The 15,304-nt window shown below is 39.0% G+C and overlaps 1 protein-coding gene across 19 annotated transcripts in view; it reads right to left on the reverse strand.

Annotated features, from left to right (window-relative positions):
- MYO9A (myosin IXA) overlaps positions 1–15,304 on the reverse strand; it is a 475,076-nt gene that overhangs the window by 74,637 nt on the left and 385,135 nt on the right. For 16 of the 19 annotated variants that reach the window (XM_065558506.1, XM_024103990.3, XM_065558507.1 and 13 more), the window contains 3 exons: positions 13,433–13,574; positions 10,488–10,683; positions 3,991–4,110 (listed from right to left, as the gene is read on the reverse strand). In XM_065558506.1, coding sequence (XP_065414578.1) covers positions 3,991–4,110; positions 10,488–10,683; positions 13,433–13,574 — 458 coding nt within the window. The remainder of the gene's footprint in view (positions 1–3,990; positions 4,111–10,487; positions 10,684–13,432; positions 13,575–15,304) is intronic. The other 3 variants (XM_065558508.1, XM_024103989.3, XM_065558509.1) reach the window with 1 other exon arrangement.

Consider the following 15,304-nt stretch of genomic DNA (forward strand, 5'->3'; position numbering starts at 1 on the left):
GTTTACATGTAGGATACTGGAAAAAGTGATGCAACACAAACAGCCTTTTAAATCAATTATGAGTGCACCTCACCCTTTTCTTGTAGTATCTTTACTGTATGTTGGCCATTGATTGCAACACGTTCTTAAATCTCCAAAGATGTTTACAGATTTACTATGATTTTACACTGTCCAAAACTGACAAGGAACTACCAATAAAATAACTGCTCAGTAGATGGAAATTTGCCTAAGGACAGTGTCAACCCTGCAGGACAGCAGGCTGCGTATGTTACCATGTTTACAGTACTGAAGGCCCATAGATCAACTTTAAATTATTTATTTACTTTATTAATTAAGCGGATAATATCTTGATGTCCACTGACTGGGTTTTCACTTGATGTATGGTATAAATGTCTTGATTTTTCCCCATAAACATATGGAGAAAATCTTTAATCTATTTTATTCCATTTTGGTTGGAATCTTTCATAACCAGTGGGTCTCTTTTGAACAGTGAACTTTCATTGGAATACTGATTTTGGTTTTTTTAGTGATTTGTTTATCCTATGACTGCAGCATGAACTTAAACCGAGAATGATAAGATTACAATTACCAGAAATGTAATATCCACAGGAGTGGAATATTTTATGAGATGCTGAAATTATGAAGATAAGATTGTACCAAAATAGTGCTGTAGCTTGGTCTTACATAAATCAGGAAAAGAAACATTTTTATTCGAGGATCAACTTAAAACTACACTGGAGCTTATATAATAGGTGTCTAGTCAGTGTCATGTACTCCAGGCAGTCTATTAATCCAAAGATTTGTCACCTGCAATTGTAAAAATAAATTACATATGAGATGAGTGCAAGCTGAATTAAGAAATGACTGCTGCAGTAATTCATTAAAAACTTGTCTACATATTACCAGATGAAGAGCAAATGCTTAAAGAGCTCTACATCCCCCCAAAATACTAGGTAAAGCTGTAGTCTTAGTGCAGTGCTGTTTCTACTGTGCGGGGAACAGAGAGGCTTTTGGGAACAAAGGATAGTTATTTTTAATTTAACCCGTTGATTTACTTGTGCTCCCCTCCACCTGCCACCAAATACTCTGACCAAGGAAAATTTATTCATGAATTGTATAAACAATTACTCTCCAAACAAAGGATCAGGAACTTGGATGCTTCTCCATTCACAGGGCAGATGCAGATTGAACAGCTAACCTAAACTGTGGTCATAAATATGACTCTGTTCTCTAAAACTCACTTCCCTCCTACTTCAACGCTAGTCCTTTCAAGGGTGGGCGGATTTGTCTAATTGGTCTTTTCTATGTCTAATGTCTATATTTTTATGCTTTTGGGAAGAATTGTGGACAATATACTTTCTATTAATTATATAGGAACATTAACCAACAGAGCTCCTGCCTTTGACTCAGAGACAGCTAAGCACAGTGCATGTCACACTGTGCAATAATTTTTGTTTCATAATTCCCTTCAAAACAGAGCATGAAGCTCTATTATTCTTTGTGATTAACTTATTAAGACATTGAAGCATCCCTGCTTTTCTGTTATGGAATACTGACAAATCAACAGAAATATACTAGGTATAATCACTGAAGTGATTAAGTAACCAATGAAAAGGTGACCATTAGTAACTTGGCCAAATAGCTAGAACAGTAAGTGATATTACCACCCTAGGGGAATTTGGATTCACTAACTAATCCACTGGTTAAATAACTTTTTTAATTTACACTTGTGATTGGAACTGATGCTTACAATTCAAAACAAAGACGTTTCTACCAATCAATTTTTCAGAAATCGAGAGGATGTAATTTTATTTAACTTCCAGGAAAAGCCAAGTCCAAGTAGTACCACTGGTAAGCATAGAGCTTTCTAAAATTTGGGAATACATGCCTCAAAGCTAGCAACTGAATGAATCCAGCAAAATCTAACCCCCAAGCATCAAATAATTAAATGTGTTTGGACTCTAACTATTTTAAAGAAAAAGTTCTAGGAACTGACCAATGGCAGCACACACTGTATAGGGATATGCAAGAGACCCAAATACAGAAGCAGCTAATCTGCATGAACTACTTGTTTGCCAGACCATCTGCTTTTGGCCAAGTCACAAAACATCAGCAACTGTAACAGAGATCACATGTTCCACCTTCTCAACCAAAGATGGATTTCTTACAGGGAAAAGGATTACAAGGCTTCGCCAGTGGCAAGAATGAATTTAAGTTTAACACTGTTGGGCTTGACCATAATAAACTTGCATCATATTATTTTTACACTGAATTATAGGTCATAGTTAAAAAATATTCTGTGCTGTATGGGTTTTTCCCCCGTTTTTTAACAAACCATAAACAACCTGCTCATATAGCTAAACTAACTTGCAAATCTTAAACTGGATTCCAATTGCTTTTCTTACACTAGAAATAAACTATTGAGAGCTATGTAATTATCTGTAAGTGTTACTTAGAAGTATATTTATTGACTGTGAAATTCTAGAGGCTAGGTCTACATTAGACTTTTTCTTAAGATTTCCCATTGGTGGTGGAAAATTAAGGAAAATAGTCTAGTGTAGACAAGGCCTACTTTAAGAATGAAAACCCTTCCTTAACTTTCCCAGTGCTAGACATTGCAGGGAGCACATGGAAAAAGTCTATTTAGAGACTTCTAAAGTCAAGCACATCTTTCTGAAGTGCTAACACAAAAGTACTGTACTTACCATGCATATTTCTACAATGTGGAAACAAGCCTTTTGACGTTCTGTTTAGGCACATCTTACAGTCATTTTAAAGTCTACGTTTTAGGTGGAAAGTGTGCCTTTATTAAGACTTGTTTACAGTAATGCTCCATCTCTGTAAACTTTATTTATACAAAATGAAGAAGGAACACGATGGCACAAGACTTAAACCTTCTGTAAATACAGACACCAAAAATTTAATTGTTTTAATTCACCTTTAAAGCTTGATCACCTTTCCACAGGAAACAAAGCAAATCTTGACATTACACTATTGCATGTTCCTTTTTTGAAGCGCTTGCAACTGAATGCGCGTCTGAACTTTAAAGTGAAATGATATATAGAGCAGTTTAAAGAGTGAACTAGTATTGTGGCATCTTGCGGCAGGCCCTTTACATTGTTATAACACTGAATCTCCATGCGCTATTCTTTGTGGCAGGTGATGTTATGTTCCATGCTGCTGGACTCCCTTCTCCTCCTACAATAGGAGTCCAGCCATAGTAATTAGTAGTACAGGCAGAAAGGCCTGTTTGTTCATGCAGGACTAGTTTATTATGTAACAAACAGAGGAGTAAGGACAAGGAAATGGAGACCAAGCGCATCTCTGCCCACCCGTTCTGTAAAGGGGTCTTCTAGCATAACATTTCCTCATATTTATATGAAAGCCTTTGAAACAACATAGGCACTTTCTCCAAACACAGTTATTTTTAAAGTATGACATATAAATAAAGCTGTAATAAAAAAAGAAAGGGACTGAATCCTGAAGAAAGCTTGAAGTAAAATCCTAGCTATATTAACTCACACTAGAAATATTCCTACTGGTTCTGAAGTGCTCTAAACTTGCTTTAGGTATGATAGTAGTAACACTAAAAATTAATGGCATGAAAAGTGTTACTAACTTCAGAATACGGTCTTATTTAGGAGAGCAACCTGTGAAGCCATTAGTAAAATGGTTCCACGTATAATTAAACAAACATGGATATATACTGGATTTTTTTTTTTTTTTTACAACTCGTTAACAAGAATAGGTGATCCAGCGAGTCTATTCCAGATCTCTGTAGAACAAAACCCTAGCTAAGAATTTCTAGTAGGAAAAGGCTAAAATCCTTTCCTTAAGGTTTCCTGCAATTGATTATGATGCTCTCATTGGGTTGCACTGGAAGTTTCTTTGCATGTTTCTTTCCCCCCTTGCTACCCAGAATGCTCCTGGTTTCCATTTCCTGATATGTGAGTGTCATGTCAGAGAGGATGGTGGGATATGGAGCCTTACTGTACTTCTCCTCCTTGCATCTCTGCAGGATCTCTAAGCTCCTCTGATGGACTGGGTGATGTAGAAAGCTAAAACTATCCACACTTTTCAAAACCGCACATGGCACTGCATCATCATGCCCTTGGGAAGCAAAATAAAAACAAAAAATGGAGAGAAGAGAAAGATTATATAAGCAGAAATCAGGAAAGAGTAAAGAACAATGCTGCCAACTGCCCATGTAATACAAGAATTGTTCAAAAGTCGCACTTTCTGTTTATGGACCATAACTAGGCTATTTGCAGCAGTTATGAAAATGCATAGCACTGACACAGGTTTACTTCATTTCCCTCACGACACGGTATCATGACACATCACACACAGTCATGGACATAATTATCTCAGTCCAGAGTCCAAGGACACTGCAAATGTACTGACCCACATCTCTGCAGGCATCCACTCACAGTTACACATTTCCTTACACTCTGACTGAGGGGGGTCTGATTTGCATGGTGACTATAGGGTTATTTCTTGTGAACTGAATAGTATATAAATTCCAGCACTTTGATTGGCCAGAGCACAATCATCTAGATAATCACTGCAAGGTAACCTTTAAAAAGTAGTGATTATGCAAATCTCTACTTTTATTAGCTACAGTACAATAAATCCTTCTGCTTCAGTTCAGCTGAGGTTGGTTACTGATTTCAGAACTCCTCACCCATATGTTCACAAGCACAGCCACCTCAAATTCTGACCTGCTCCACACACTGTTACCCCTATTTTATCCAGATATTTGCAATTTAAATTGAAACAGGAGTTACTCTACATAGGGAAGAGGAGAGGAGGTACGCTTAGCCTTCCTTAGGGCTGAGAAATGGGGAGATTTCAGATATACTGAGGTTAGCTGACAGACAGAATCTGGGAGTTGGTGTCAGAAGTTACGGTGGACATCTATGTGTGGGCATACAGGATAATTCTCTGATAATTTCATAATAAATGTAACTTGGAATAAAAGTTATACAGGTATTACGTTGTAAATAGGAAGCGCCTTCCAGTTACCATCTAAAAGGGAATTACTGTGGGACATGCCATGCTTCATTTGAGGAGTAATGAGGCACTGAAGTTACCTTATGTCAGCATGATATATTATGCCTAGCATTCAAGACTGATGCTTTAAACTACCAGCAAAGACTGATCTGAACACTTTAGAGGAACACTGTCAACTATTGTTTTTCTAATGTTAGTAACACCATTTTTGTACTGCCCATTTGGAAGCCTGAAGACCAATTTTTTTTTTACCACCATTTTTGCATTTTTCTATTCAGCAAACATTCGTTTTCTTTTTTGGTTTATAACATTGCTAATTCAACAAAAGTCAGCATGGCTTTCTTTTGCTTGCTTCACTGCTTGCAAACCAGCATCATCATTTATGTCAGCAGCAATGGGCACAGCACTGGGAATAGTGCTTGTTAGTTGAATGCTATTGCAGAGCCATCAGAGGGAGCATGAGAGCATAAAGTCAGAAACATAAATCCTTTATCAGAGCTAGGATCTATGTTCACATCCAACTTGCTCAAAACAGAGAAAACCAAAGAGAAAGCTGTGGATGACTGGCTTCCATCACTGGATTTGTGTAAGTCATCTCAAAACAGAGACTTTTCTTTTTAAATTTGTCAGCAACGAGGCATTCATTATTATGTTTTATGTGGAATAAATTAATCTAGAGCAGTGGTTCTCAACCTATTTATCGTTGTGGGCCACATCCAATATTCCTTCTGTGGCCCTGAGCATGTCACATGGGCCACAGCTGTGTGCTGATTGGGCCACAAGTGGTCCACGGGCCGCGGGTTGAGAACCACTGATCTAGAGGATATTTGCCATCAGATTACAAAAAAATCAGACAAATTTACTTCCTAAAAACTTGACAATGTGCCTTTAATCAAGTTCATTTTGATTCAAGAAAATCAAATCCAAATGTGAGCTTTTCTTTTAGAATTTAACTTCAGTTTCTTGTTATCCCACAGAGAAAGCTCAATTATAAAACAAGCAATTCAAAGAGCTCCCCCCTCAACTATCGATATTTTACCCAGTCTGATCTCTAAGTTTTTAATTTGAAAAGAGTTGGCAGCACTGTAAGAAACACCTCTTGGGCCAGAAGAGAAACATATCCAACAAAATTCAGACAGTTACATTGCTCTGCTTCTACATATCTCACAGTTATAAACACAACATCACTAAAAGCTACACTACAAGAAATAACAAGTGCAGTAAGAAAAGAAAAGCTCCTAAAGGTAGCGGTGAAGAGTATATTCATTTATCCAACACTAATTCTATTGAAAGCAGAGCACAGAAATGTTCACACTGCTTCAGGACACCAATGGCACAAAGAAAGAAAGATATAGAATGAAGGAAAGAAAAAAACAAACTGGGTTTTGGAAAGCCTACTGCACATAGGATTGAGATTTTTGTATGGCTAGCATAACTCAAATAGGCCTTCAGACAGGAAAAAGGAAAGCATATAGACTTTTGGCCTAAAAACACTGAAAAAAAATAAGCTCTAAAGAAAATATGCAGCTTTTTCAGACATCCTTTAAAACTGCTTTGCAACTGTACCTTCTGATCGATCACAGCCAGGTCAGATAGGGCTACCAGGGAGTTTATAAGGCCTTGTCTACACTAAAGGGAAAAGTCAATCTAAGCTACACAATTTGAGTTACGTGAATAGCGTAACTCAAATCGACATAGCTTAGATCTACTTACCGCAGGATCCACACTACGCGACATCGATGGGAGCCGCTCTTCCGTCGACTCCCCTTACTCTTCTCCATCAGGTGGAGTACTGGAGTCAGAAAGAGAGCGATCAGCGGTCAATTTAGCGGACTTGCTAAATCAACCGCTGATGCATCAATCGCCACAGCGTCAATCCTCCGGTAAGTGTAGACAACCCCTAAGACATCCTAAGGCTTTTCTTAACAATGTTTAAAACTGAGCAGTATGTGTGCTAGTGTGGGGGTGTTAACTAGGTATTAATATATGTGTGTGTGAGAGGGGGGCATTAGCAAATCTTGATTGTATCATGAGTTCCAACTCCGGCTGCACCAGATGCATTCAGCTCATGCTAATTAAAAGCTAGAAAGTTTTGGTTAAAAAAAACCCAAAACATATGCAATCCTTAGAAATATGTGCTATTTTATAGGATGACTATCAAGATAGGTAAACTTTAGGGCCTAAAATTTGAGTGACTCCTTGAACAATTCCCAGAGAATAGTTGCTGTAGGTATAACTCTGCCTCGATATAACGCGACCCGATATAACACGAATTCGGATATAACACAGTAAAGCAGTGCTCCGGGGGGGTGGGGCTGCGCACTCTGGCGGATCAAAGCAAGTTCGATATAATGCGGTTCCACCTATAACGCAGTAAGATTTTTTGGCTCTCGAGGACAGCGTTATATCGGGGTAGAGGTGTATGTTCATTAGATTATCAGATTGTGATAACTGTGTGTTATGTCACATAGCAGTCGATAGGCACCAGCATCCGCTAATCAAGTATGCCTCAGAACAAAGTTCTCAGTCTTCTGGGGATTAATGTACAAAACTAAGATATCAAATATATAAGCCAGTACCCTATGCCAGACATATAGTTATACCTGTTCTAACACACAATGCCATCTGGGATACTTTGAGACACCGACTGGGTTATGAAGAAGTTCATGCCAAACTGTAGCTAGGGTTTGATAATTGAATGAGAGGTGGGCATAGCGGATCATCATTAAGGAAGAAAGGGAAATCTAGAGTGCTAGTTACAAAAGCTTCCAATATCCATACCATCATGTAAATCAGTCCCTAGGGACCAACACTAGTATGTTCTCAAGGTGGCAGCCACAAAGCTTATCTAGTCTATCATTCTAAGGATGTTAAGTGGCTACCATAACAGAGACACATGACACTGACATGCTCTATACTGGAATAATTTTTAAAAGTTAATTTTTAAAAAAGAGAAAAACTAACTTTGTTTTTAGAAAAGAAAACTTCTATGTATAAAAGTATTCTTGGCAAAGGGAGATTTACTTCACATATGGAGGGAAAGACATTAATTAGCTCCTAGTGTTAGCAATTGTAACAATGGGCACAAGGATACTAGGCAACCACACCCTCCCCAGGAAAGAACATTGACACTACAGTTTAACTGTAGGGTCTAGCATCACTTCATATTAGGAAAATGCCTATAGGCCCCAGCTGAGATCAGGGTCCCATAACATGCTGTACCTATTAGCAATATATTTTTCTATTAGCAATAGTTACATACCTAAATAATGTAACTCCAAAAAATGGATAAAAATGTAAAATGCACTAGCCCACATTATCATTTATTCTTCATACTAACTATCTATGCAATATAAACTGAATGACTGGTGCTGCTTCTGCTGCCATGTGAAAGTTCTTTGCTACCCTATGTAATAAGTGATAGCAATGCTAGTGTACACTGGATAACTTATTGACTACATATGTATGATAAGATAACTGATTGTGACATTTCCTCCACACAGATGCTTTAAACCACATCTTACTGTTAATACTGGAAATAATCTGGATTTAGGTGAACTCTTTCTTTAGTTCTGCTTTCTTAAAGTTGGCACGTTTGTCATCATTATTTCTCAAACTACTTCAATCATTATTTGATAACATTTTTAAAACGTGTCCCTTGGAAAAATTAAGATGCAAATGATTTTGGGCAGTCAAGGAGTTTAAGGCTTACACTGTCTTCTTAATATCAATGGAATTATTTTATCTGAAGAATAAATGTTACAAGGGACAAAACAAAATGGAGTGAGACATTTTTGAGTGGTCACGCAAAGGACACAGGACGGATTGGACTACAGGACTGTATCCTGAAAGAGGTTAAGAAGCTTTTTCAACTGAAATCATATACTAATTAGTCCTGACATAAGAAAAAAAAATCCCAGAATTGTCTGAAAACCTCACCGATTTTCTTTGATATGACTAATTTTAGTCAGTTGCTGATCCAATCTAAAAAGTGAGAAATCAGAAAGCTAATTGCTAGGGACACTAACATGGCAGATGTGACTACAGAAGACAGAGGGTGAAGCAGGGCTTGAAATTAGCAGGGCAGGGTTGGCAATAGCTCTTGCTGCCAGCGAGTTAGCATTTTTATTATTTTTCTTCCTTGGAGAGCACTCTATTGCTCAGCCAGCTATCCAGCTGGGATTCGTGAATCAGCAAGATTTAAAAAAGAAACAACAAAGCACACCCCACAACATATGAGGGAAAGGCAGGAACATCTCTTCAAAGAACTAGATTTCTAGGGATTTTCTCCCCCCTCCCCTAGGCACAAGGTCTCAAGAAAACTGCAACTCTCATGCAATGCGTGATGGGAGCTTTACAAGTGGAACTTCTCTCCCCTCTACCTCCCAGCATTACAATGGTCATCATAGAATTTTCACAATCTCAACCTTGTACTGATATACAAGAAAAGTCTCAGGTTCATTTGTCAAAAGTGTCTTTCCAATTATTCTGTCTAGGGCTGGCTTTTTCTCACTCTTCTGAACAGCTGAAGGCTGGTTTTGTTTCTGGTTATTCTTGGGATTTGACCCAAGGGTCTGATGTTATTCTTACTAAGCAAAGAAACTTATTCTAAATGGGTGTATTTTCACAATTATATGATTTTTCCTTGATTCGTTCACTCTATTAATGCAAATCTATTAACATTTCAAGCTAGAAATCAACAGAATGATTCTATGCTTAATTTTAACTTTGTACTGACATTTCCCTGCTGATGTTCTAGCTTTGTTGTGAATTTCAAGCCCTCTTGTGCCCAGAAATTAATAGTAATAGCTTGTACCTGCCGTTCAGGAATAGCTTTATGCAGAGAAATGTTCTACAAGCACAGCCAAGTATTGCCTGCCACAGCATGATGATGCACCATTACTTTCATTTAATTTACGGCCCTCCCTGTTCTACGTGAGGGAGGGTAGGTCGTTCTAGCTGACCGCACAGCTATGAATTTGTGCTAGACAGGAGAACAATCTCTCTTTCAGCTTAAAGGGTGAACAGTCTGAAAAATTACAGAGCAGAGTCCTATTTCTGTGTTTTCAGACTTTATGTTAACAATGAAAGAAATATGAGTTAAAGAATCAAAGTATTCCCTTTTTTGCTTCATAATTTTAAGCTTCCATTTAAATCATGCACATTTCCTTAAGAATGAATCCTACAGAAAAGGTAAAACAACATCAGAATGAAAATCCTTCATCGTAAATTGCTAAGGCTCCATTGCATTTGTTATTCGACATGTAAAGTACCACATACTTCTTTACTCAGAAATCTAGCCATTCAATTCACCCGTTTTTGGACACATTATTAGGAAGAGGAGCATATGTGTAAATTAGATACGATAACATTTTAATCATACTGAAATCAGATGTCAGGGACATATTGTGTATGTATTATATATAGTTAAGATTCAAAGATGTACAGAGGTGGGATGCCAATATGTTACTCACCAGTTTTCTTCTCAGTGTATCGTTTTCCAGCCTCCCTAAAACCAACCACAGCCCTGAAAAAAGCTCTGAGGACTGCCCAGCGGAACACAGCCACTGGATCAATCCCTATCATTCCACAGATGAAGGCGTTCTTGCTGCTTCTTAGGAGAGCTACAATGTCTGGCCGCATATGATCTGTGTTTTTCTCCCGGAAATCCTAGCGAGAAAGAAAAAAGGAGGGCTTGACTATTCTTGTAATATGACAACTTTTTATTTATACTGTCCTCGCTGTTCTTCTGCATGTGATAGCTTTCAAAAGCAAGACAATTTAATGAAAATTCTCAGTCCAACACACTTCTAATAAAACAGACATTTTAAAAGCTGGTGCTTGACTCCACAAACTTAATACTCTTTTAATGTGATTTTTTGGTACATTGTTAAACACTATAGCACCTAGGTAGTCTCCCACACGAGCTGGGCCAGGTGCCAAACAGCTGTCAGGAGGATCTGGACCAATACTTTTAATGACATGAATGTCAATGGGGTCAAGTTTAAAATAATTAGCATGAGATTTTTTAAACATGCCTCAGGGAGCTGGACTCCTAACTCCCTTAGACACCTGCGAAAATCCCAGTCGTAGTTATTTAATAGTAAAATGGCTAAAGGCAAAGAAAATGCATTTGGTCTTGTATTGCTAGTATATGAGCCATAAACAATACACTGTCTATAATCTGGAGAAACCATGACCCCCAAACCCTGGTGATGCCACACAAATCCAAGTTAATTCTACACACAGGCACTCAGTTTGCATGGAGTTTGTGTCAGTTAACTAAGTTTACAGGGCATTTCTCCAGCAGAATAATTATTTTAACTTGGCAGCTATCAATTTAGAGCTTTAGACAAGGAACTTGGAGAGGAAGTTGCAACAAGAAACATAGTGCAAATTGTATCTTTTGGTGTTTCAAAGGCTGTCTGTGGATATGTCTGCACTATACAATAAGCTCAGGTCTGTGGGATCTGGGCTTGTGGACTCAGTGTATCCAAGCCCATGATTCGGCGTCCACACTGCACTGTATACCTGGGTTTCTTTGCAAGAATTCAAAGCAATTTCCCTTGCAGTGCCATAATACTGTTAGACAACTTTGAATATTATCATCTATTCCAACTGGAGGGCTAGTGAACAGGTTACCAGTTACTAAGGGGGGAGGGATCTTGGCTAGTTAGGATGAGAGTCCCAGTATGGAAAAGGTTTAGAACTGCTGATGTATGTGATGCTAAGCAAGGTGGGCACCATACAGAAAAATACAAATCCCAGTTATTGTCCCAAAGAATTTATAATCTATGGCCCCAAATCTGTGAAGATTTCTGAAGTGTGGCTGCTCTGTTGGGCTATGCTTATGTTTAAAAGGTTCTGATTACTGTCATTTTAAATTTATTAAAAACATTGTTTGAAACTTTACACTTTCATCCACAATAAACTGTATAAATCCTTTGCCCCCTGTGATGCTGGCAGACCAGGTGCCAGCTCATGCCAAGGCCCCAGGCCTCACTGAACACTGACAAAATGCACAGCTGGAAACCAGTCTGGCTCACCTGTATGTTAGTATTGTTGAGCTAGATATTAGAGTTGTAAGAATGTGTTTGGTGTTTAGACTTTATGAATAATTTGTAGGATTCTGCATGCATTAGTCTCACTTATCTGTACCCCATGTTATAAGGCAATAGCAAATGTTTGCATCGTAAACCTCTGTAACCATTCATCAAACAGGAAAGAAGCCTTCTCTAATTCAAATGCTGGCTTCCTTCAGAAGATGTTGGGTCCTGCCTAACGACAAAAATCTTTGAAACCAAATGAGCCATGGTGAGACATTAAAAGAACAAAGACTTTGTTAACTGAACTCTTCACCCCCTCCAGGAAGAAGAGACCTGCACACTCCTCCCATCAGCTTGGGCTCTAGGGAGAAGGACATAAAAATCCCTGACAAGGAGAAACTGGGTTCTTCTTGCTGCTTGGACTCTAAAGGGACCAGAATCACTAGGCATAAGCAAAAGCCTGCCCTCCCACCCCCCAGCTGTTTTGCCTGGGTTAGCCCTACAGGACATATGGAGTTTGCTTATTACTGAAGTTTCTATTATCTTTTTGAATCTAAGGCTGAAACTCATTTGTGGGTATTACCCACTTTAAGCTCATAAAGAACTCTTATTTCCTTTTCCTAGTTAATAAATCGTTAGCTAGTTTATTAAAGGACTGGCTGCAAGTGTTGTCTCCAGTGAAATATCAAGGGTACAATGAGGGTTGCCAATTTTGGTTGGATGTATTCCTGGAGGTTTAATCATATGAAAGTCTTTAATTGAAGATTAATCTTCAATTCCTGGAGACTCCAGGACAATCCTGGAGGGTTGGCAACCCTAGGTACAATTGACCTGGGGCAAGTGATTAGTCCTTTGGGACTGGGAGTAACCTGAATGTTGTGATTTTTGGTGTAAGGGACCATCTAATCACAGAGGCAGGCTTGCCTGGTGGTGGTAAGGTTAGACCAGAAAGCCCTAGCCTAGGGGACTGTGTGCAATTCCATGGTAAGGCTATTACAGTGTCTGAGGAGTTCACGTTTGTTACTTGGTTGGTGAAATCTAATTATAGAACACACAACCAATTTGGGGTTTGTGCCTTATTTCCTGACAGTCTGCCTTGAAGTTGGCACCCATGCTTGGGAGCCACTCCAGGCAGCCTGACATTCCCTATTTGTGCCTACCTCCTTCACACCGACACCTAGTTCAGCAACGTGCCGTGGTTTTACATTCAGACCATTGCTGCTATACAAAAAATCTTATCTGAACTCTAGCAGACAATAAATCGGAGTTAATTTTTACTCATCCACACTGCAGTCTTGGGCAACGGGTACCCAGTCATAGCTAGAATGCATTTTAACTGACATAAGTGCTAGTGAACAGCTGTGGTGACTGACCTTCACTCCATATTTCACTTTTCCAGCATAGTGGTTTATGATAAAAGCAGGCTCCATCACGGCTGGAAATTCAATGTAAGAATTCCCCTCATGCTGACGCTTAAACTTGTCCAGTAGTGTTTGGTTTGTGGCTTGTGGAAAACTGGATAAAAGGGGGAAAAAATGAAGGCAGCTGTGAAGTCAAAGAAAAAAACAACACACCCTTGTTGACAGACCATAAATTGTAATAGGGAATATTCTGCTTTTCTCTTTTCTGCACTTACAGATATTATACCCAGTACTGAGCTGCATTTGGCAACATATGTATGCTAACATACACCTGTATTTAAATACATATTATATACATTTGATGAAGCTTCCAACTGCAGATATCTAGTACAGCTAACTGGGTCTAGAATGAATCAATTGCAAAAGTGTAGTCATGCACATAACTATTTGTAATAATATATTCATAGTAGCATGATTATTTAGATACCTACAGTTATCTAGAGGTCAGATATATTTGTCTTCAGCCTTGTGACTCAAAATGCACAGCACACGAGTATATGGTATATTCACCCCTCTAGAAATGGGCTATTTTAGCTGCATACATAACTTCAATATTTAAGCTTTTTTACAGGTCTCAGTAAGAGGGCATTTTAAAAAAAGTTCACAGAGATGTGTAAATAAAATCACAGGGCCCAATTTCACCCCACACCAGTTCTACACCAATATTATTGATTTCAGTGAAGTTACTCCTGATGTACACTAGTATAAATGGACAGAAGAATCAAGCCTGTGGCTTTTTCACAGCAAAATGTCAATTCACTGCAACTTGAACTTTGTGTATTAATTGCTTGCAGTTGAAAGGGCCTTTGTCCATATTTTAAAGCTTTATCAAAAACTGAATTAAAATTCTATCTTTTAAAAAAATAAAATTCAAATTAATCTGTGGTTAAAAATACACTGCCCTGGACTGCTCTCCTCCATATCTCTGTATGGGGAAACCCTCAGCAGGCAGATCTTTCACTTCTTACATGGAGGGAATCATGTGTCTTTGTGGTACTGTCTTCCCAACTTTCTGGGGCCTCTGGCGGTGCTCTGTGGGTCTGGGGTTCCATTCTGAGACAGGCTGCGGAGCCTCGGCAGGCTGGGAAATCCTTCATCCCCTCTGAGGCTCTGGAGAAAGTCCTTGGAAAAGTTAATACAAGCTTACTGCTGTATTCACTTTTACTGCAGGACTCCCTAGGGTCATTGGGAAAAGAGGGTTGGGGAAGGTCCTTGAAAGCACAGATGCAATGGAGCTGCACTGCCCTGGTACTGGGGGGCCCACTGTAGGTCACTAGGGAGCCACCAGGTTTGAGAGCAGGCTTATGGTTTATTCTAGAGAAGGGAATAAACCCTCCCCACCTGCCACCAACAGAATTATTAAGTAGGAACTTTGCCAGTGGATCCTACTGGAAACTTCTTGCCCATGAGCCTAGAAAATTACATTCAGAGGATTTAGGCCAAAATTTCCACAAGTTTGAGAGTTTGTCTACCTGGGAAGTTGAGCCAAACTAACTAATGGCTGGTCTACACTGAAAAGTTACATCGGAATAGCTATGTCTCTCAGGGGTGTGGACACCTCTGAAAGATGTCACTAAGCCAACCTAACCACCAGCATAGACAGCGCTAAATCGATAGAAGAATTCTTCTAGATATTGCCTCTTGGGGAGGCGGATTAATGACAGTGATGGGAGAACCCCTCCTGTAGCTGTAGCAGGTGTCTATACTGAAGCTCCGCAGGTGTGCCACTGTAGCGGTTTAAGTATAGACCGAGCCAAAGGGTATGCATTTATTGAGCATTAATTAAAACACATTATATCCCTGTGTAGATGCTCTCATTCAAAA

This window comes from Chrysemys picta, chromosome 10, assembly GCF_011386835.1.
Source record: "Chrysemys picta bellii isolate R12L10 chromosome 10, ASM1138683v2, whole genome shotgun sequence".
Lineage (NCBI taxonomy): Eukaryota > Metazoa > Chordata > Testudines > Emydidae > Chrysemys > Chrysemys picta.